At 32.3% G+C, this 16,186-nt stretch overlaps 1 protein-coding gene across 4 annotated transcripts in view; it reads left to right on the top strand.

The window, feature by feature from the left end:
- The window catches only part of LOC128670467 (uncharacterized), a 28,580-nt gene extending 26,783 nt beyond the window's left edge, over window positions 1-1,797 (top strand). For all 4 annotated transcript variants that reach the window (XM_053746117.1, XM_053746121.1, XM_053746119.1 and 1 more), the window contains 3 exons: window positions 137-405; window positions 858-1,040; window positions 1,129-1,797. In XM_053746117.1, coding sequence (XP_053602092.1) covers window positions 137-405; window positions 858-1,040; window positions 1,129-1,579 — 903 coding nt within the window. In that variant the 3' untranslated portion in view covers window positions 1,580-1,797. The remainder of the gene's footprint in view (window positions 1-136; window positions 406-857; window positions 1,041-1,128) is intronic.
- The last annotated feature ends 14,389 nt before the right edge of the window (window positions 1,798-16,186 follow it).

The raw sequence follows: 16,186 nt of genomic DNA, 5'->3' as shown, positions 1-16,186 counted from the left end.
ATGCGCCATCTGCGTATGGCTTTGCGCAATATTCCCAACTTAAAAATATGTATTCCAGTAACATTTGATAGATTTTTACTTGAAACACAGCAAGAGTACATTATAATTTGAAATTGAACAATTTTATCTATTCCAGGTAAAACTATTGGATGTAACTGAAATAGCTGTGGTTACTGTGCGCAATGCATTCTTAGAAGATGAAACAAATATTATCGCAAATTTGAGCGAATCAATAGGACACGAAGTGAGGGTGTTAAGAGCTGTTGTCATATCTGATGACACTGAAGATATAAATGGCTTAAACACAAGACGTAAGAGACAAACAAATGGTGCAGGAGCAACATTACAACTATATGTTTATGGACTGATAGAACGGGAGCCTATCGCCGCAGATATACTTATAGAGTAAGTTTTATACTTAAATAGATATAAAAACTTTATGGTAAATATTATATCAGATATCGGCAATATTTTCTCAGTGTATTCTTAAACGATTGTGTGTTCTGTATATATTGGAAAACTTTATCATAGCAAAGCCTTAAAATAATGCATACAAGCTCATCCATGCAACTAAACTAAAAGGACGTCCGGGTGTAATACCCTCGTAAAACATTCCATCTGCATAAAGTTCGTTTGCAAATTACAACATGGTGTATTTCACAAGTTAGTGAATGACAAAACTCTTGGAATAGGCATTTGTTATATTTATGCTAAATAGACTGCAAAATTTAAATTTTATTAATTTTGAATACCCATTAAAATCTTTGAAAGCTTCCACTTGATACTGATAATGTTTTCTATTAAGATTCTAATCGTTATTATTTATTTCACTTTATAATAAACATTTTGCATTCCAGAAACATAAATAGCAACGCAACAGGAGTGGTTAGCATAGCGGACACTATATCACTAGAAGATCATCTAGAGGCTCGCCAGATACATTCGGGACGTGATATAGGCTTGTTAGTGGCTACAATAGTGCTCAGCGTCCTGCTCTTTATTCTGATTGTAGCTATTCTTGTATGGCTCTTCCTTAAATGGTAAGGCATCTATTATTTAAATTAAATTAATTTCTTATCACGGGGCTGTCACGGGACTGCAATAATTCATTCAAATTATTGTAAACAGGAGAAAAGCAAGAAAAAATGAAGAATTCAGTGACGAAAATAGTTTGGAATCACGGAATGAGTCAATCGTGCAACCTGAAAAGGACGATTTTCGGCCAAAGCCGAGAATAAATATAGATGATCTAAAACGAAGCGAGAGGAGACTGCAAGAAATGATCGAAGTTCCTTACAACGAACCAGTTATCCCGGCAACTTCCAAAAATGAATCACAAATTGAATCTATCAATGATATTAGTCAACCAGACCCTAATATCCTTATGCCTATAGTAATAAAAGATAAATTAAAAGATGCAGTTGAAGACCTATCAGATACTGATGAGTTCGGGGAAGTACGACTTCCGAGACGGAAATCAGTAGTCACTTTTAATGAAAATGTCGAAAAAATTATTCACGTGGATGACAACGTGGAAGGAAGCTCAATCTCCTCAGATGTTGAAATGTTTAGATTTTAATTGTATTATATTGTATAACCATTAATACTATATTGGACCAAAAGACCTCGTACATAATGTGTTTATTTTGTTTTATATTTAATGTTTATTTTTATTATTTAACTATCATTATAATAACCACAGACATAATAACACTGGTAATAATGTGAAGGTATAAACTTTTATTAGGTGAAAGTTTTACTTATAAGCCCTTAAATAATAAAACGAAATATCCTTTACACTTTTGTTCAATAAATTCTAACTAATATTATAAATGCGAAAGTAAGTTTGTTTGTTTGTTACCTCTTCACTTCCATTCTTCCACTTCGCATTATCGGCTCAACCAATCTTCTTGAAATTTTACGGGAACCTTTCATCCCGGAAAAATAATTGCTCTCGTGAAAAATACACGCGGGCGGAGCCGCGTACGAAAACTATAGTTGTTAGACTAAAATTCTAAATGTGATTTCAAGTGTCACGAAAATCCATGAGATTTTTATTTCATTAACATCTGTATCCAGTAAATTGTGTGACCCACACTCAACCATAATGTAACCACAGACCATAAATAGAAGTCAGAAAATTTTGCGCCTTTTTCACCTGAGCCCACCTCGTGTTACTTTTACTAAGGCATTGCCCTCTTTATGGATATCCCTAAGATTTTATCGGCCTTTGAATTAAATTTTGCTCTATTAACATTTTAAGTACTAGCGTGCAGTGAGTTACTAGTTCGCAGATTTTTTACCGAATCTTACTTGGGGCAAGTTTGAAACTTTTGATTATTGTTAAAATGATTAGTCATAAAAACTACGAAATCACATTTGAATTCGAAGGTAATTAAAGGTGATCTGTGGCTCTTGGTTCACACAGTTTGAAATAAACAATACACGAGGAGGAATACGTCATATCAAGGTAGACGCTAACAAACTAGTAAAGAATAATCGAAAATGTATGTACATTGATGATGAGGAGAAAATTAGATAAGAATGCACTCTTAAATAACACATAATCCACTGTAAGAAATTAATTACGAGCCCTGTCTATAATAGTGTAAGAGTAGCAAAAACATAAAAGATATTCAAACGACATTATGAATCAACATAATGGCCGACTCATGTCCATTTCAAATTAGATATTCGACGTCAATAAAGCGGTGTTGCTAAATTATTCAAAAATGTTTAAAGCTACATCTTCGCATTAGCTCTGCGCAACCTGTCACAACTACAGACCTCCGAACCTGTATTTACAGTTATATCTTCATTTTGGAGTCATTTTGATATTCAAAACGAAAAAATTTACAACTTTATGACTTTGGAGAAGAAGGAAATTTAAAAAATATATTAACGTTATAACATACCTCTTCCTTTAATTTTTTTGTTGTTTAATTAATCCCATGGTTTAATCTTAATTGGTGATCGACGGACCTAAATAATGCTACTCACACTGCAAATTTTTATTCCCAAGACGTATCCGTATTAGCTATAGTTAATTTTGTGTGCCTAAACATATTCTATCATAGATTTATTATATAGAAACATTTGTAAACTATACCTTTATATTTCTCCGTACAACCGCCAAAAATGAAATAAATATATATAAAATTGTAATCTATATTTAGGTACAAGAAATAATTAACTCTTGGAAGAACGAATATATAAGTATAACAACAACTATCAAGACATCATTAACTTTCTTATAAAAAAAATCATAAAACTACTTTGTTGATATATTTAAAATTAAACTTTGTATTTTTGACACTCACGGCATATTGCATTACTTGCAAAATTACCCGCTGCCCTTTAAGGCTGGGGGCGCACCGAGCTGGAGACTATTAACCAACTCAGCTAGTATATTTACAAAACCTTTTCAACTGAAGAAACACCTTTAAGACATTCTTTGACAGACCTATCCTAAAGGTCCCTTCCCTTTTATCGAATGCGCCAATCTACCGTCCAAACTCCCAATTCCTTTAGTAATAAACACTAAATACTTTATTTAATAATACTTGATTATATGCATATTTTTCGATGTTTGTGTATGTATAAGATTTCTCATTCAAATCATTGCAGAAGATTTGAAGTTAAGTTAAGGATATCTATGTACTTCTAGGAAATGTGTGCCTCAGCCCTTTGCCATGTTTACGATTCAACGCTCATTCACATCTTGAAATAGTGGCTTTGAAAGGCAGGCATCTCGTGGAGACAAATTCTCATAAGATGGTGAGACGACGACGTGCCACGCCTGCAAAAGGCCCAGCAGCGTCCTAACTGAGCGTGATACATCCTCTACTTATCGTCCAACATCGCTGACTTTATGTTGGTGAAAATTTTTTAATGAAAAACGCCAGAACTATTCTTGAAATGAGTCAGGAACTATAGAACTCATGTGGATGCATATAGAACTCCAATGAAACTTTGATATTCTGGAACTTGTTATGCCAAGTTCACCGACACGTTGACTTTCAACCGAAGCTTAGTTTCAATGTAAGTTTAAAACAACTAAGCAGTGCGGTCGTGGCTGATATGTAGAGGCGTTAAAACATTTTGGCTACATGTATACAGTACAGACAGTCTGAATACGTTTGATATTGTCGCATTGCGCTGCGTTGTGAAGCAGAGACGTATTTGTACATCAGCTAGGAAGTTAAACCTAAATGTGTTACTTCACTCGGCGGGCATTGTTTTCAGTCGCATGCAGGAAATGCTTGTACAATTTTAATCACATTAGGGGTAGTAAACTTAGATTATCCATGCAAACGGCTGAACAAAAAAATAAACATTGTGTCCGATTGTGGTGTCCGATTACTTAGCTAAATTGAAATCTCTAAGACTACCTGCTAATTTAGTTTTGAAGATGATTCAATGAAAAAATACTTATTTGCATGCTTAATGCATGTTAATTTCTAAGTGCTACAGACATCGAAACCAATCACGTAATTGTGTCAGAACGTTAAATTTAATACGTTTTATGTACTTACCAATGTTTATGAAATTTCATGTACAATAGTTAGAGAAGGACATAACTTACATCGCATGAAAAATTAACGGTGAGGAGAATCCGCGGTAAAAATTTGTATATGATAATAAATGTAGTAGGTACCTAATCAAAATTGTTAATGCACTCTGGGCCATCAGTTACCTACTCTACTCATAACAACCATCTGCGAACACATTTTCTCGTTCAACAGAATGTGATAATCAAATTGCCACGTCGCATCTTTCAAGGCTACCCAAAATTATAAATAAATATTACTTAATATAAGTTCCGTTTTGTCGTTGTTGAGGAAATCAGCAGTCGTTTTATATAAGACAGCTAATTGAGGATTCCCTTATTTATTTTAAAATTAGAAGATATGTGTAAACAATAACAGCCAAACTTGGTAGTGTTGCATTTAGTACTAGACTAGAGTGACATTTATCTGAATTTATGTAACAAATACTTGAACAAATAGGAAGAGGAATATATTTTGTATTCGGCGAAAAATTAGCACATTCTCACAATATACAGACAAAGGCAGTGACTTCTACCGCATTTAATTATGTATCTATTAGCTTTAAAAATATCTTCGCGTATAATCATTCTATTTTTATATCTATAGAATGTGTATGCCAATTAAACGATTTAGTTGTCAAACTTACAAACTTTCATATTTTATATAATTAAGTCTGGCCAAGTCTATGAAAACGTTATCATAACGATCTTAATTGTTTAATAACTCCTGTCGAGGATCCATTGCTCTTATCTGTAGAATAATGTGCGTGGAGATAGACTGTGTCCTTTATTAAGGTCGCGCATACGGCAACTATGATGATGATAAGGTGCCTAACTCCAACTGGGCCACACCAGAATGTTCTTGTGAAATGTATGTATGTGTATTCACATTACGTCGTGCCTACTTAAGCAAAATTTGGCAGTCAATAAAAAAAAATTGTTATTTCTTTTTATCTGTGCATTTGAAAATTAATATCTCGGCTTTCGCGAAAGCATTTTGCCGGATTTTTTTTTAAATGAAAAACTTAGTAGAAAACCTTAACAGTACTTATCTATTTTTTTGCGCCTTGGATATTTGCTTCCATGTGAATTAAAATACCCTACCAAATTTCATCCAAATCCGTCATCCTCATCCAAACTTTTGCATATCCTATCCTACCAGGATAGTTATAATGCACTAATGTCGTTTGATTATGTCTTGGTAAAATACATATACATTTTAACTACACGTGTTGACTTGATACAGAAATAGCTTGAGATTTCCAGTTTTTGCATGATTTAACATCGAATACATTACGAATACTACGCACGTTAAAATTAAGGTCGTTGACGCCCTTGATCAACTTCATCATTTTTTATATAAGAATCACCTACGGATACATTTTTTTATATTTTTTAATCTTTTACTATATTATGAGACGTACTGATATTAGTCTAGACCAAGAAAAACTCACTTGTCTTCACAATAGCAAAATTTTACCGTCCCCTGCTGGCTGGGTTGTCAGCCTGCGACTGCACGCGATAAAGATTTTCATGCTATTTAACTCAAGTCACGTATAAAATAGATGAGCTGATTCATGGAACGTTTGGTATAAAATTCACGTGGGCAAAATACTATAAAATCCGCATCTTCAAAAATAATATTGATAAGTAAATATATTTATATTTTGAACTATGTTAATATTCACTTGTTTAGTAAGTTTTTAATAGCAGATGCATATAGTATGAGCAAATTAAGTTTACCTCTTATGAATTAAATTGATGCCTGCGTAAATGGTTTGCATGTCATAATATAATTTACACGTCAACAAACAGATTGAAAATCCGTTAATACTTAAATTAAATAATACATTAAAGTTTGTATGGTTTATCTTTCAAGAAATTAAAACCACTTAACAAAATCTGTTAAATAGTTCATCTTTATAAAGTCATATTTGGCATCACAGAGCATTTAAAAGCTTGAAGTTAAACATAGAATTGTAACCGTTAAGTCATAAATTACTAATTTGAATAGCTTCTACAATAAACATGCCAACAAGGTAATTGGTTCTATCATTCAAACGATGTAAATACCAATTAAAATATAAATTATAAAGTAATCAATCATGTTAGTTCGATAATTGCTTTATTTTTGTTTCTTTCGTCAAAATAGCTGAATCTATCGTTTATGAATAAAATTATATGATACACTTAAATCGTATTTTTTACACGTGAAGTATGATTAATATAAAGTTTAGAAATATTTTTCTATTTCTATTTTGTGTAACAAATATTGAGGGAATGACGTCTCCTGTTAACGTGTCCAGAAAAAATTATAAATAAATTGAATGCCATGAAATGCACATCCTTTACTTCACTCTAGTTTCAGGATAGCTTGATCAACCTCAGTTATTTATATATTTTACAGTATTTTACAGCTAGTGTCTGAATGTTAGATACTGTCATTATATGCACATATGTATGCGTAGCACATTGAAAGTAAAACAAAAGTAAGTAAAATATGATTTAAAAATATCCTACGCCAAGAATAATACAAATTTTAAAAAAAATCAGAAGTGATGTTACACTGGTAACAAACAAACAAAAGTAATTTTGTATTCCTTATTTCAAAATATTTTTTACGGATTGACAAATGAGATTGCCACCGATTGTATTGACATGTAGAAGTGATTTATATTGCTGAAAAGGTGTATAACAGTTAATTTTGTATTACCTCTACACAATAGTCTTTTATTTATTACGACCATAGAAAAAAATTGAATTGCTAATAAGTTCATATTTTAGATAGGCTTTTCTTAGTGATTTCTTGCCTTATTTCTAAACGGGAATAAAATAACAGTAAGATAAATTAAGAAATGAAGATATATTTTAGACTGAAGTCTATAGGAATGATTCTCGTGTTACCAATCAACATTGTTTTTACTCGAATCATTGCATTTGTCGGGAAAGTACCCACTGGACCTCCAAAATTCGACCCAAATGCAAAAACTGCCCATTGGACCACATTTTCAGGGCCCATGCGACCTCCTTCAAAAATTTTATTGTAGGTGCCCACCGGACCTCTTTTTTTAATTTTGACCCACCACCGTGTGATACCCACTGGACCTTTAAGATTTGACCTCATTGCAACGGTACCCATTGGACCTTATTCGTATATCCCATTCGACCCTCCTATAAATAATATGGAAATTATTTCCATACTATTGGACTTTATTGTCAATTTTATTATTAAAAACAGTACAATCGTGCAGAAAATTGCAAATTAAAATGATATAAATATTTCGCGTGACGTAACGTAATAGAGCTATGAACTAAATAGTATGCAGGTTACTACGAGCATTCAAAAATATATGGTTAAAACTGGTTGTTATGTTTTTCTTAGAATTAGAAGTGTAAAGTGCAACATCTAGATTAACAAAGAATGGCAATATTACTGTCTCTTTCTTCCTATATAATTTCAATTTTCTGCATTATTGTACTATTATGGTACCATGACTATGATAGGAGGTCGAATGGATCCTTTTGTGTAGGTAATTATTTTTTTGAGGGTCAAGTGGGTACTTTGATTTTGAAGGGAGGACGAATGGGCCATATTTTTGAATGAGGCCATATTTTAGAGGTCCAATGGGTACTTTCCCCATTTGTCTTCATTAGCAATAAAGTGCTTCCATAATACTGGGTCAAAATGAGTCTCAATTGATTTGTCCTGACTATGTAAGTCTTATGACTATTTATTTATTCATTATACAAAAACGTCATAACTTATATTTATTTATGTAAAATTCAAATAATGTAATCAAAATCACAAAGTAAGAGATTGATATTTTATTTATTTTAATTATTTAAAAACTAAACCTGAACCAGCTATATCTGTCTGCATCCACCTAAATAGCATTCAAATAAATACTTGGGTACTAATAGACACTTCAATTAACTACATTTGAAAACTAGAACAATAACTTTGAACTTGACTTTTTGAGTCGTGTTGTCTTTATGTTTGTGTCATAAAGACACAAGCATAAAGACAACACGATTATATCAAAGCGTCTAGCATTTGACCATTGTCCTGACGACACACATCGTCTAATATGAATCAGATTCTAACATCAAGATAAGAAACAACGGGGCTTTGGCAGAACTGAATGTTCTGAGTCTTTGGGAAATACACACAATTTTATCATGTTTTATATTTTTTCTTCTATTTAGCATAACTCGATACTACACGGGTACGTAGTAGGTACTCCTTCTACACGAGTTTAGGCCTCCTTCTGTGATATTATTGACATCTCTCTCATCTGAGCGCTTTTCCGGTTCTTTAGTTTTCAGGATATATATATATATATATATATATATATATATATATATATATATAGGACTTTTGATGTTCTTGAGCAATCTCTATCCACTATACACCATTATTGTATATCAGTTTAATTGGTCTTGTGTTATAGAAGTAATGTCTTATGAAATAACTTTATTAAAAACTTGCCTTATTTAAATTTTGAACGAATTAATGTGTTTTAATTCCAACACCCACCACCAATGGACAAAATTGCGACGTTCGAGAAACTTTATGCTATCAAGTTTAAGGATCAATTAGTTAAATTAAAGGATGAAACAAAGATGGAGTTGGGCGATTAGTTGGTAACTTTTAAATGCTATCTTTTAACGGGACAAAGACACTCTACAGTTTTATTTTCCCCAAGATTGCAATCACACGCCCAGAACAGTCACGTAGTTGGGTAAGATAAGTACATATAGCTATTGCGGTTTTGGAATAATAAAAAAACACTTAAATCCTGGACCGCGAGAACGATCAAGTTTGTCATAAATATAGGAATCATAACGTTACATTTCCGTGATAAATTTAAAATGCTAAATAGGCATCGTAGGTGGAGTCACATATGTAGTTATTGACTGTCACATGGTTTGGGTCATTCACCGCTTCATCTGACCGCCCGAATACTTGTTAATGTATAAGTATAACTGAATCGACTCCTTGCTTTTAATCTTTTCTTTATAAGTAATTAAAATTGTTTGTGACGTTTTGTTAATGGTAAATGCTTTATGAATATCGTTATGAACTAAAATACCCATAAAATCAATCCGTAATCTCGTACCTAATCCGAACATCCCAAGTTACAATTGTTCGTTACATCTTGTTGAAAAATCGTATTTATATACGTAGACCGTAATGTCCAAAAGTTTTTTCCCTTAGGAAATTCATGCCGGCGGCGTAGAAACCGAACCAAATCTGGTAAATTTTGTTGGTGTACCTCAACTAATAAATCAAAACTTTTTATATGTTTTTAAAATTTATTAAATACGTGTGCATAAATGAAGGTTCCGCACAAAAATAAAAAACGAAACCCATGTAGCATCGCTCGTACGCTTGTCTGTTCGTCTGTCACAACACTTAGCTCAGAATCTACTGGACCACATCAGATGAAATTTGGTAAGATGACACCATTTTTTCAATTTCATTCATTACACAATCCTATTAAAAAAGAAACTCAAAAAGAAAGCAGATGTGCTGAATAAATAAATATTTTTTTTTAAATAAAGATAATTTAAGGGATAAATAAGGAAATTAAAAAGCATAAACTGCTTTTTAATTTCCTAATTTATCCCTTATTGTGTCCTATATCAAATGAAAGGGCTTGTTATGAGGTTCTCAAATATATTTGTTATTATTGTAAAATAAACAGTTAAGATGTGTTATTCATGAAAAAGGACTAAAATTAACCATTCCCTATTGATCTCCGAAACTACTGAGCCTAAAATTTTGAAATAAAAAATACTAAATATAGTACATTGGTTGTATATTATAGGAAAATATATAAATATTTTATAAATTGTAAATAATTGAATAAAACATTGAACTTTGGCATTGTTCGAACCCTCTTAACGCGAGTACAACTTACACTTGACCGGTTTTTTAGGATTAGGAACCATTCGTCTGAATAGGTAAGATTTACAAATATCCTTCTGAGCGAAATATGGAAATTTTGGAACTGTAATTAAATCGAATAAAGAGACCCGTCCGACTTCCTACAACCTGAAATAGGGAAACATTATTGCCTCTGAAAGCCGTTATATAAATCGAATCCCTGACCGTTACAAAATAATCATTCGAGGTCCATTCACCTGAACCGCAGACAGAATTATAGAAAAAATGTATATTATTAATATGTATAGCGATATTATGGTTCAACTGGATGATATTTATGGTACAATGAATCAGTTTATTATGAGCAGTAACGATTTAAGGATGAATTCCTTTATTACTCTCGTAACGTTGACTAAATTCGTTTTCGCATTTGCGTTTTATTTCTATTGGGCTTTGGTCGTTTCCAAACAACGATTTCCAAAGGAGATTTTCTTTTGATGAGATTAAGTACTCAGTTAAATGCGTGGGTTATTTTCTCAAACAGTAAATCTAGGGATCATTCGAGATGAATGGTATTGGAGAACTTATTTTGATACAGGTCTGACGTCGGGTATTGTCCATAAAAAGTAAAAAACGTAGTAGATGGCTCAATTCTCAAATATTGTAGTATATTCGTTTGTCATGCTTAGTCAATACGAGTAAAATCGTTACGAAGTTTTCTAAAAAAATATGTTTGGGTATTATATTTAATTGCTTAAAATTGTTGACTCCTTTACATAGTTTTGATAGAAAGAGATCTAATTATAGCAAACTTCTATATTTCCAAAATCACAATCTAGGTATATGTTTCCCGCGTTGTATGGCTTTGGAACACTATCACCAAGCAAACACAGTGCAAGCAAGGGAATGACAAAGAATTCTTTAATATTTCTGAAGCCTATAAAGACTTTATGAAAATTGCATTCTATAGCCCTTGTTACACGAATTGATATAATAGAAGACTTTTCCGCGTCATTTAGTTTACATGTGATTTAGATGCAAGGTCACAAATTGAATAAATGTACCTGGGTTAACCTGGTACCTGGTTACCTTAATTTTATTATACAGGAGTGCCAAATTGTCTAAATGAAATACCCAAAGCCGTGTTGGTTTTTGCGGTCTCATTTACTCACTCTAATGTGCACATTCCGGCTCTGCGTCCGCGTAGTACACAGTATCTACTGAACTTATGTTTACTTATTTCTTTTAAACTTCAGTGAAACTACCAAGTGCAAGTTGATACATGTATTTGATGATTTTTTATGACAATCTGGTCTAAGGCTTGAAATGATAATGACGATTTATATAAATCTTATATTGACTTGTAATAGTTTTCAAAGTAATCAAATTATTTATAAAATAATACATAAATCTATATACATTTTAGAATACAACTAATAATAATATTAGGAACTATGTCAATTACTTATTTAAACTAAAACAAATTTGACATACTCGTACGGCTTAAGGGGGAGCAAACTGGGCAGCGCGAGCGCTCGTGGTCCACGAACATGTCTTTGGCATCACCAGCCTCCTCATCTATCACGACTGCGAGCGGGGCAACGACCTCGGATGATGAAGTACTATCAATTAAAGTAACACAACACTATATAGTAGGTATCTTGTTACGAAAATGACTTTGTATGACATGTGTGATAATTAAATGTTTTAAGTTAAATACATAATAGCTAATGTAGATTAAAAAGTAATTGGGCCATATTAAAATAAACAAGCAAATTACCAAATGGTCATCGTGTACAAATTATATACCAGAGGAGACGTTATAGGAGCGTTACGGGCCACTGGTCTATGAAAAATCTTTATTTTTATATGAGAGATAACTCCATAAAATTCTGCATTTATGCAGTTGTCTTTGTTGGAAATCAACTTGATATCAGTGTATTAAATCCTCGTGTCATTGAATCAACAAACCCTTTTCATGACAATGCCCACAGTCGATTGTATTTCATTTGAATTTAATATTTGAATATAATATCGTGATATCATGACGTGTGATCTCCAAAAAAACGTTGAATAATTCTTATCTGTTCCATAAATAACCTGGACGAAAATAACTCACAGATAAAAAGAACACAACTTTTCCCCTAACGAGCAGAATCACTTCTCAATTTTCGTTTTTTTATAATCTTCCGAAGGGAATCAATTATATGCACCGTTGATAAATATTATCCTTTTGCACATTATGAGGGTTATACGTAATTAGATACCTAGCCAAGTATAAAAATACGTGGGAATATGCTTCCGCTTATGGATAAAAAAGTGTAATTTTATAATAGTGTACCAAATCCCAGCAGATCGACCAAGGTGACTACTCTTTTTAAAATCCATATTAATAGTACACCACACAAAAAATATTTATTTGAACATCGGTAAAATCATAATACAAAACTTGTAGGCAAAAAAATCAAAACAAATGCTCTGTGAAACACTCACTTGCACGTGAAAATATAAATGAGGAAAACGTAATCAAATTATTGAACTATATATTAATTTGTACAAAAGCTTGAACATAAGATAATAATATATTATTGATTCATTTTCATTATTAATGATTAAATTTGTCTTCATAATCGTCTGAATATATCATGGATATATTAAGTGAAAAATCTCTTACAGACGCTTCCTTTGTAATGCTTATCGGCGTTAATACATCAGAAAGGACCTTCAAAGAATTCATTTTATTTATAGCCGCCTCAAAATGTATCAATATTAATTCACTAAATTAGTAAAACACGAAATGCATATACGATGCAATAAATTTAAACACAAAAGTAACCCGTTACTAACCACAAGATACTGTCACAGGTGAGATTCGCTAATCTGGTTTATTAACTTAATAAACGGTCCCTTTAGCCGGTGAATGATAATAAATATGAGGAATATGTAACTAATATGTAGTATATTCAAAAGAGCTGATTGCGTCCTGGATAGTCTATGAGTTTGATATAACGGATTTTTAATCTCCCAGCAAGTCAATTTAATATTATGAATATTTAGAGGACTATGACTTGCGACGCACCTAAATCAGCAAAAAAAAATAATTATCTATATTGATACCTAGGCATTAAATTAGATCACAACCTCAATTATTTTCTACAACTCGAAACAGCTTGAAGGTTAGTTGACTATTCATAAATGGAAACTGAACATTTTCTAGTTAACGATCGGAAATGTATATACAATATCATAATTTTCGCACATAGTACATTATGTAAAACATTTGACTAGTCCAAGGGAGTTTATCCTGTGGGTGTTGCTTGTTGCATGTATACCTTTTTATAACATGAAACATAATAAGAGCATAAAAAGTCAAACAGCAAAACAAACTTTTAACTTGTTGCAATTTTTCAAGACGTTATAAAAAATTCCCTGCAATTTGGTATTTTAATTTTACCCTGGAATATTAGTCAAAAGGCCACGGTGGTGTACAAAGTCCACAGGTGGCCTGTTCGTGGGTATTGAAATTCGGTCTTGAGATTATTGAATAAAAATCTTGCTTTTCCGTATTCCATTTCGATGCAGCCGACTAGGTTCATAATGATGTAAGTAACTAGATTTCTACCACCAATATGATTGATTAAAAATATTTAATACCAATAAACACAAAAAGCTACATTGTACAATCAAGTATGTTGAACCAAATCTTAAACTCACAGACTGACTCAATAAGTCCATTTTGTCGCACCTTAGTGCCTCTATATTAATTAAACCGGCGGCAGGGATAATCACTGAAAGCATTTTGTGTAAAATTCAATGAAACAAACGCATTGCTTTGGCAATGTGTTTATTTCAGTACAGAAAAACTATCAAAATTTAAAAATACCTTGTTTTTAAATTAATTTAAATTATTAGTATTATACAATTTAAATTTTGCTAGTTTTTCTGTACGTTTGAACAAAACAGAAATATTAGTTTTCCAATTAACGAGGTATTTTTCAATAAAGTTTTTCCTGTTCACTGAAAAACAATTTTGTCCTTCCGTTTCCGTCATTTAATTTATTATTTGTCTTCCGAAGACCAATCTTTGTAACAGAAAAGAATACCGTTTTATTGGAAATTTGCGTAATAACACACTTAGCAACTTTGAGACGAATCTGAAACTTTTGGGGAAGCCTCGGGTGAAATAAATAAATCAAATTTTCTTATAAACAATTACTTAGCTAAGAAAATATTTTTTATACAGTCAAACCAATGATTTAAATTTTTGTACAAACAAACTTTACTTAGTTTATTCATTCTTATAGTTATAATAATAATATTATGTTAGTACATGGGGAATCAACTTAAAACGACACTATGAATTCTATATTCATTTTCCTCCGTTCATGGAAAACTCAGTTTCGGATACCTGACGCTTCTCTCCTCGAGATTGTAAACGTTAGTAGCTTTTTCGCAAAAACTGTGTTTCCAACGGTTTATACACATTCTTTTTTCCTTACCTCATTTGTGAATTATATGCTGACATACATACCCACCTACTCATGTAAAACCGTTGTCCAGACGTTGTTTGTTTTTAAATGTCGTAAAATAGCTCAAAGCTTGCCTCTTATCTTTACTTACTCGGTACTTACCACATCTGTGAATACCTAGATATCATCTTTGGCTAGTTTAATAACATTGTTAGGAGCACTTAATGTATTATTAACTCATTTTATCAACCTAAAGTAAAATTTTAAATAAAAACAGATAGAAGATAGACAAAATTATCGGGTTATTTTTCTACTAATATTATAAACACAAAGTATTGTCCGGATGTAGATCCCAAGAAAGTGGCACCCATTTCATAAAAAATATAACTAAAATTTAAAGAGTTCGTACCGTGTAACGTTCAATATAAATTTATTTTGGTTTGAAAACAAAGTCCTTAAATATTAAACGTGTTTGACGATTATATCTCCTCCGACATAAGCTACTTATTATGTGATTACTTGGACGACTGTACTTGAACTTGATTCGGACATTGCGATAGCGATAATGACGTGATGCACTTAAAGTACACGTCCTTTCAAAATTCACGGTGAAAGAAAGTCCATTTGGTCGTTTGTTTTTTGTTTTTATTGGCAATGTTCATTCTCGGCATGCTTGCATGTAAGGCCTAGTACACATGTGATGAAATTGGTCACTTATTCCATTTCAGATCCTAACCTGCTATTGTGAGATCCTCGCCTAATGTTTGCACCTTTTATCGGCTCTTTGGTGGTTTTTGGACCTACTGTTTTTTGACTGATATAATATGTATATCTTAAACATATTTCATAATAAAAATATAATTAAATAATTGCACATTTCAGATTAATTCATTGCAGTTTCCTCTCGAATGTACGTCAGGCTTTAGATGTTGGTTAACCAGTGGGGTATTTGAGTCAATGAACTCGATAATCAAGAGGAAAAAATCCTTCCGTTTATCGAACGCGGCGATTCCTGTCCCGCCTTCGAAGAATGGAAAGAAGCCCAAACTCACGGGTGTATCATTTTACCGCTATCTCGGCGTCTGTCCCCGAAATAAATATTGCGGTACATTGCGTTTTTTATCCCTGACAATACAAGGATGTCTCGGGATAATGCCTGTTGAGGATTTTCCACCTATAGGCATTCTTCATATCCTTATTTTTATCTGATCGGTGTTTCCCGTTTGCATTAAATTTATACGACAGTTTTTGAAAATATTTTAAAAAATAAATTGTTGT

Source organism: Plodia interpunctella, chromosome 6 (assembly GCF_027563975.2).
Source record: "Plodia interpunctella isolate USDA-ARS_2022_Savannah chromosome 6, ilPloInte3.2, whole genome shotgun sequence".
Taxonomy (NCBI): domain Eukaryota; kingdom Metazoa; phylum Arthropoda; class Insecta; order Lepidoptera; family Pyralidae; genus Plodia; species Plodia interpunctella.
This window is presented reverse-complemented; position numbering and strand designations above follow the sequence as displayed.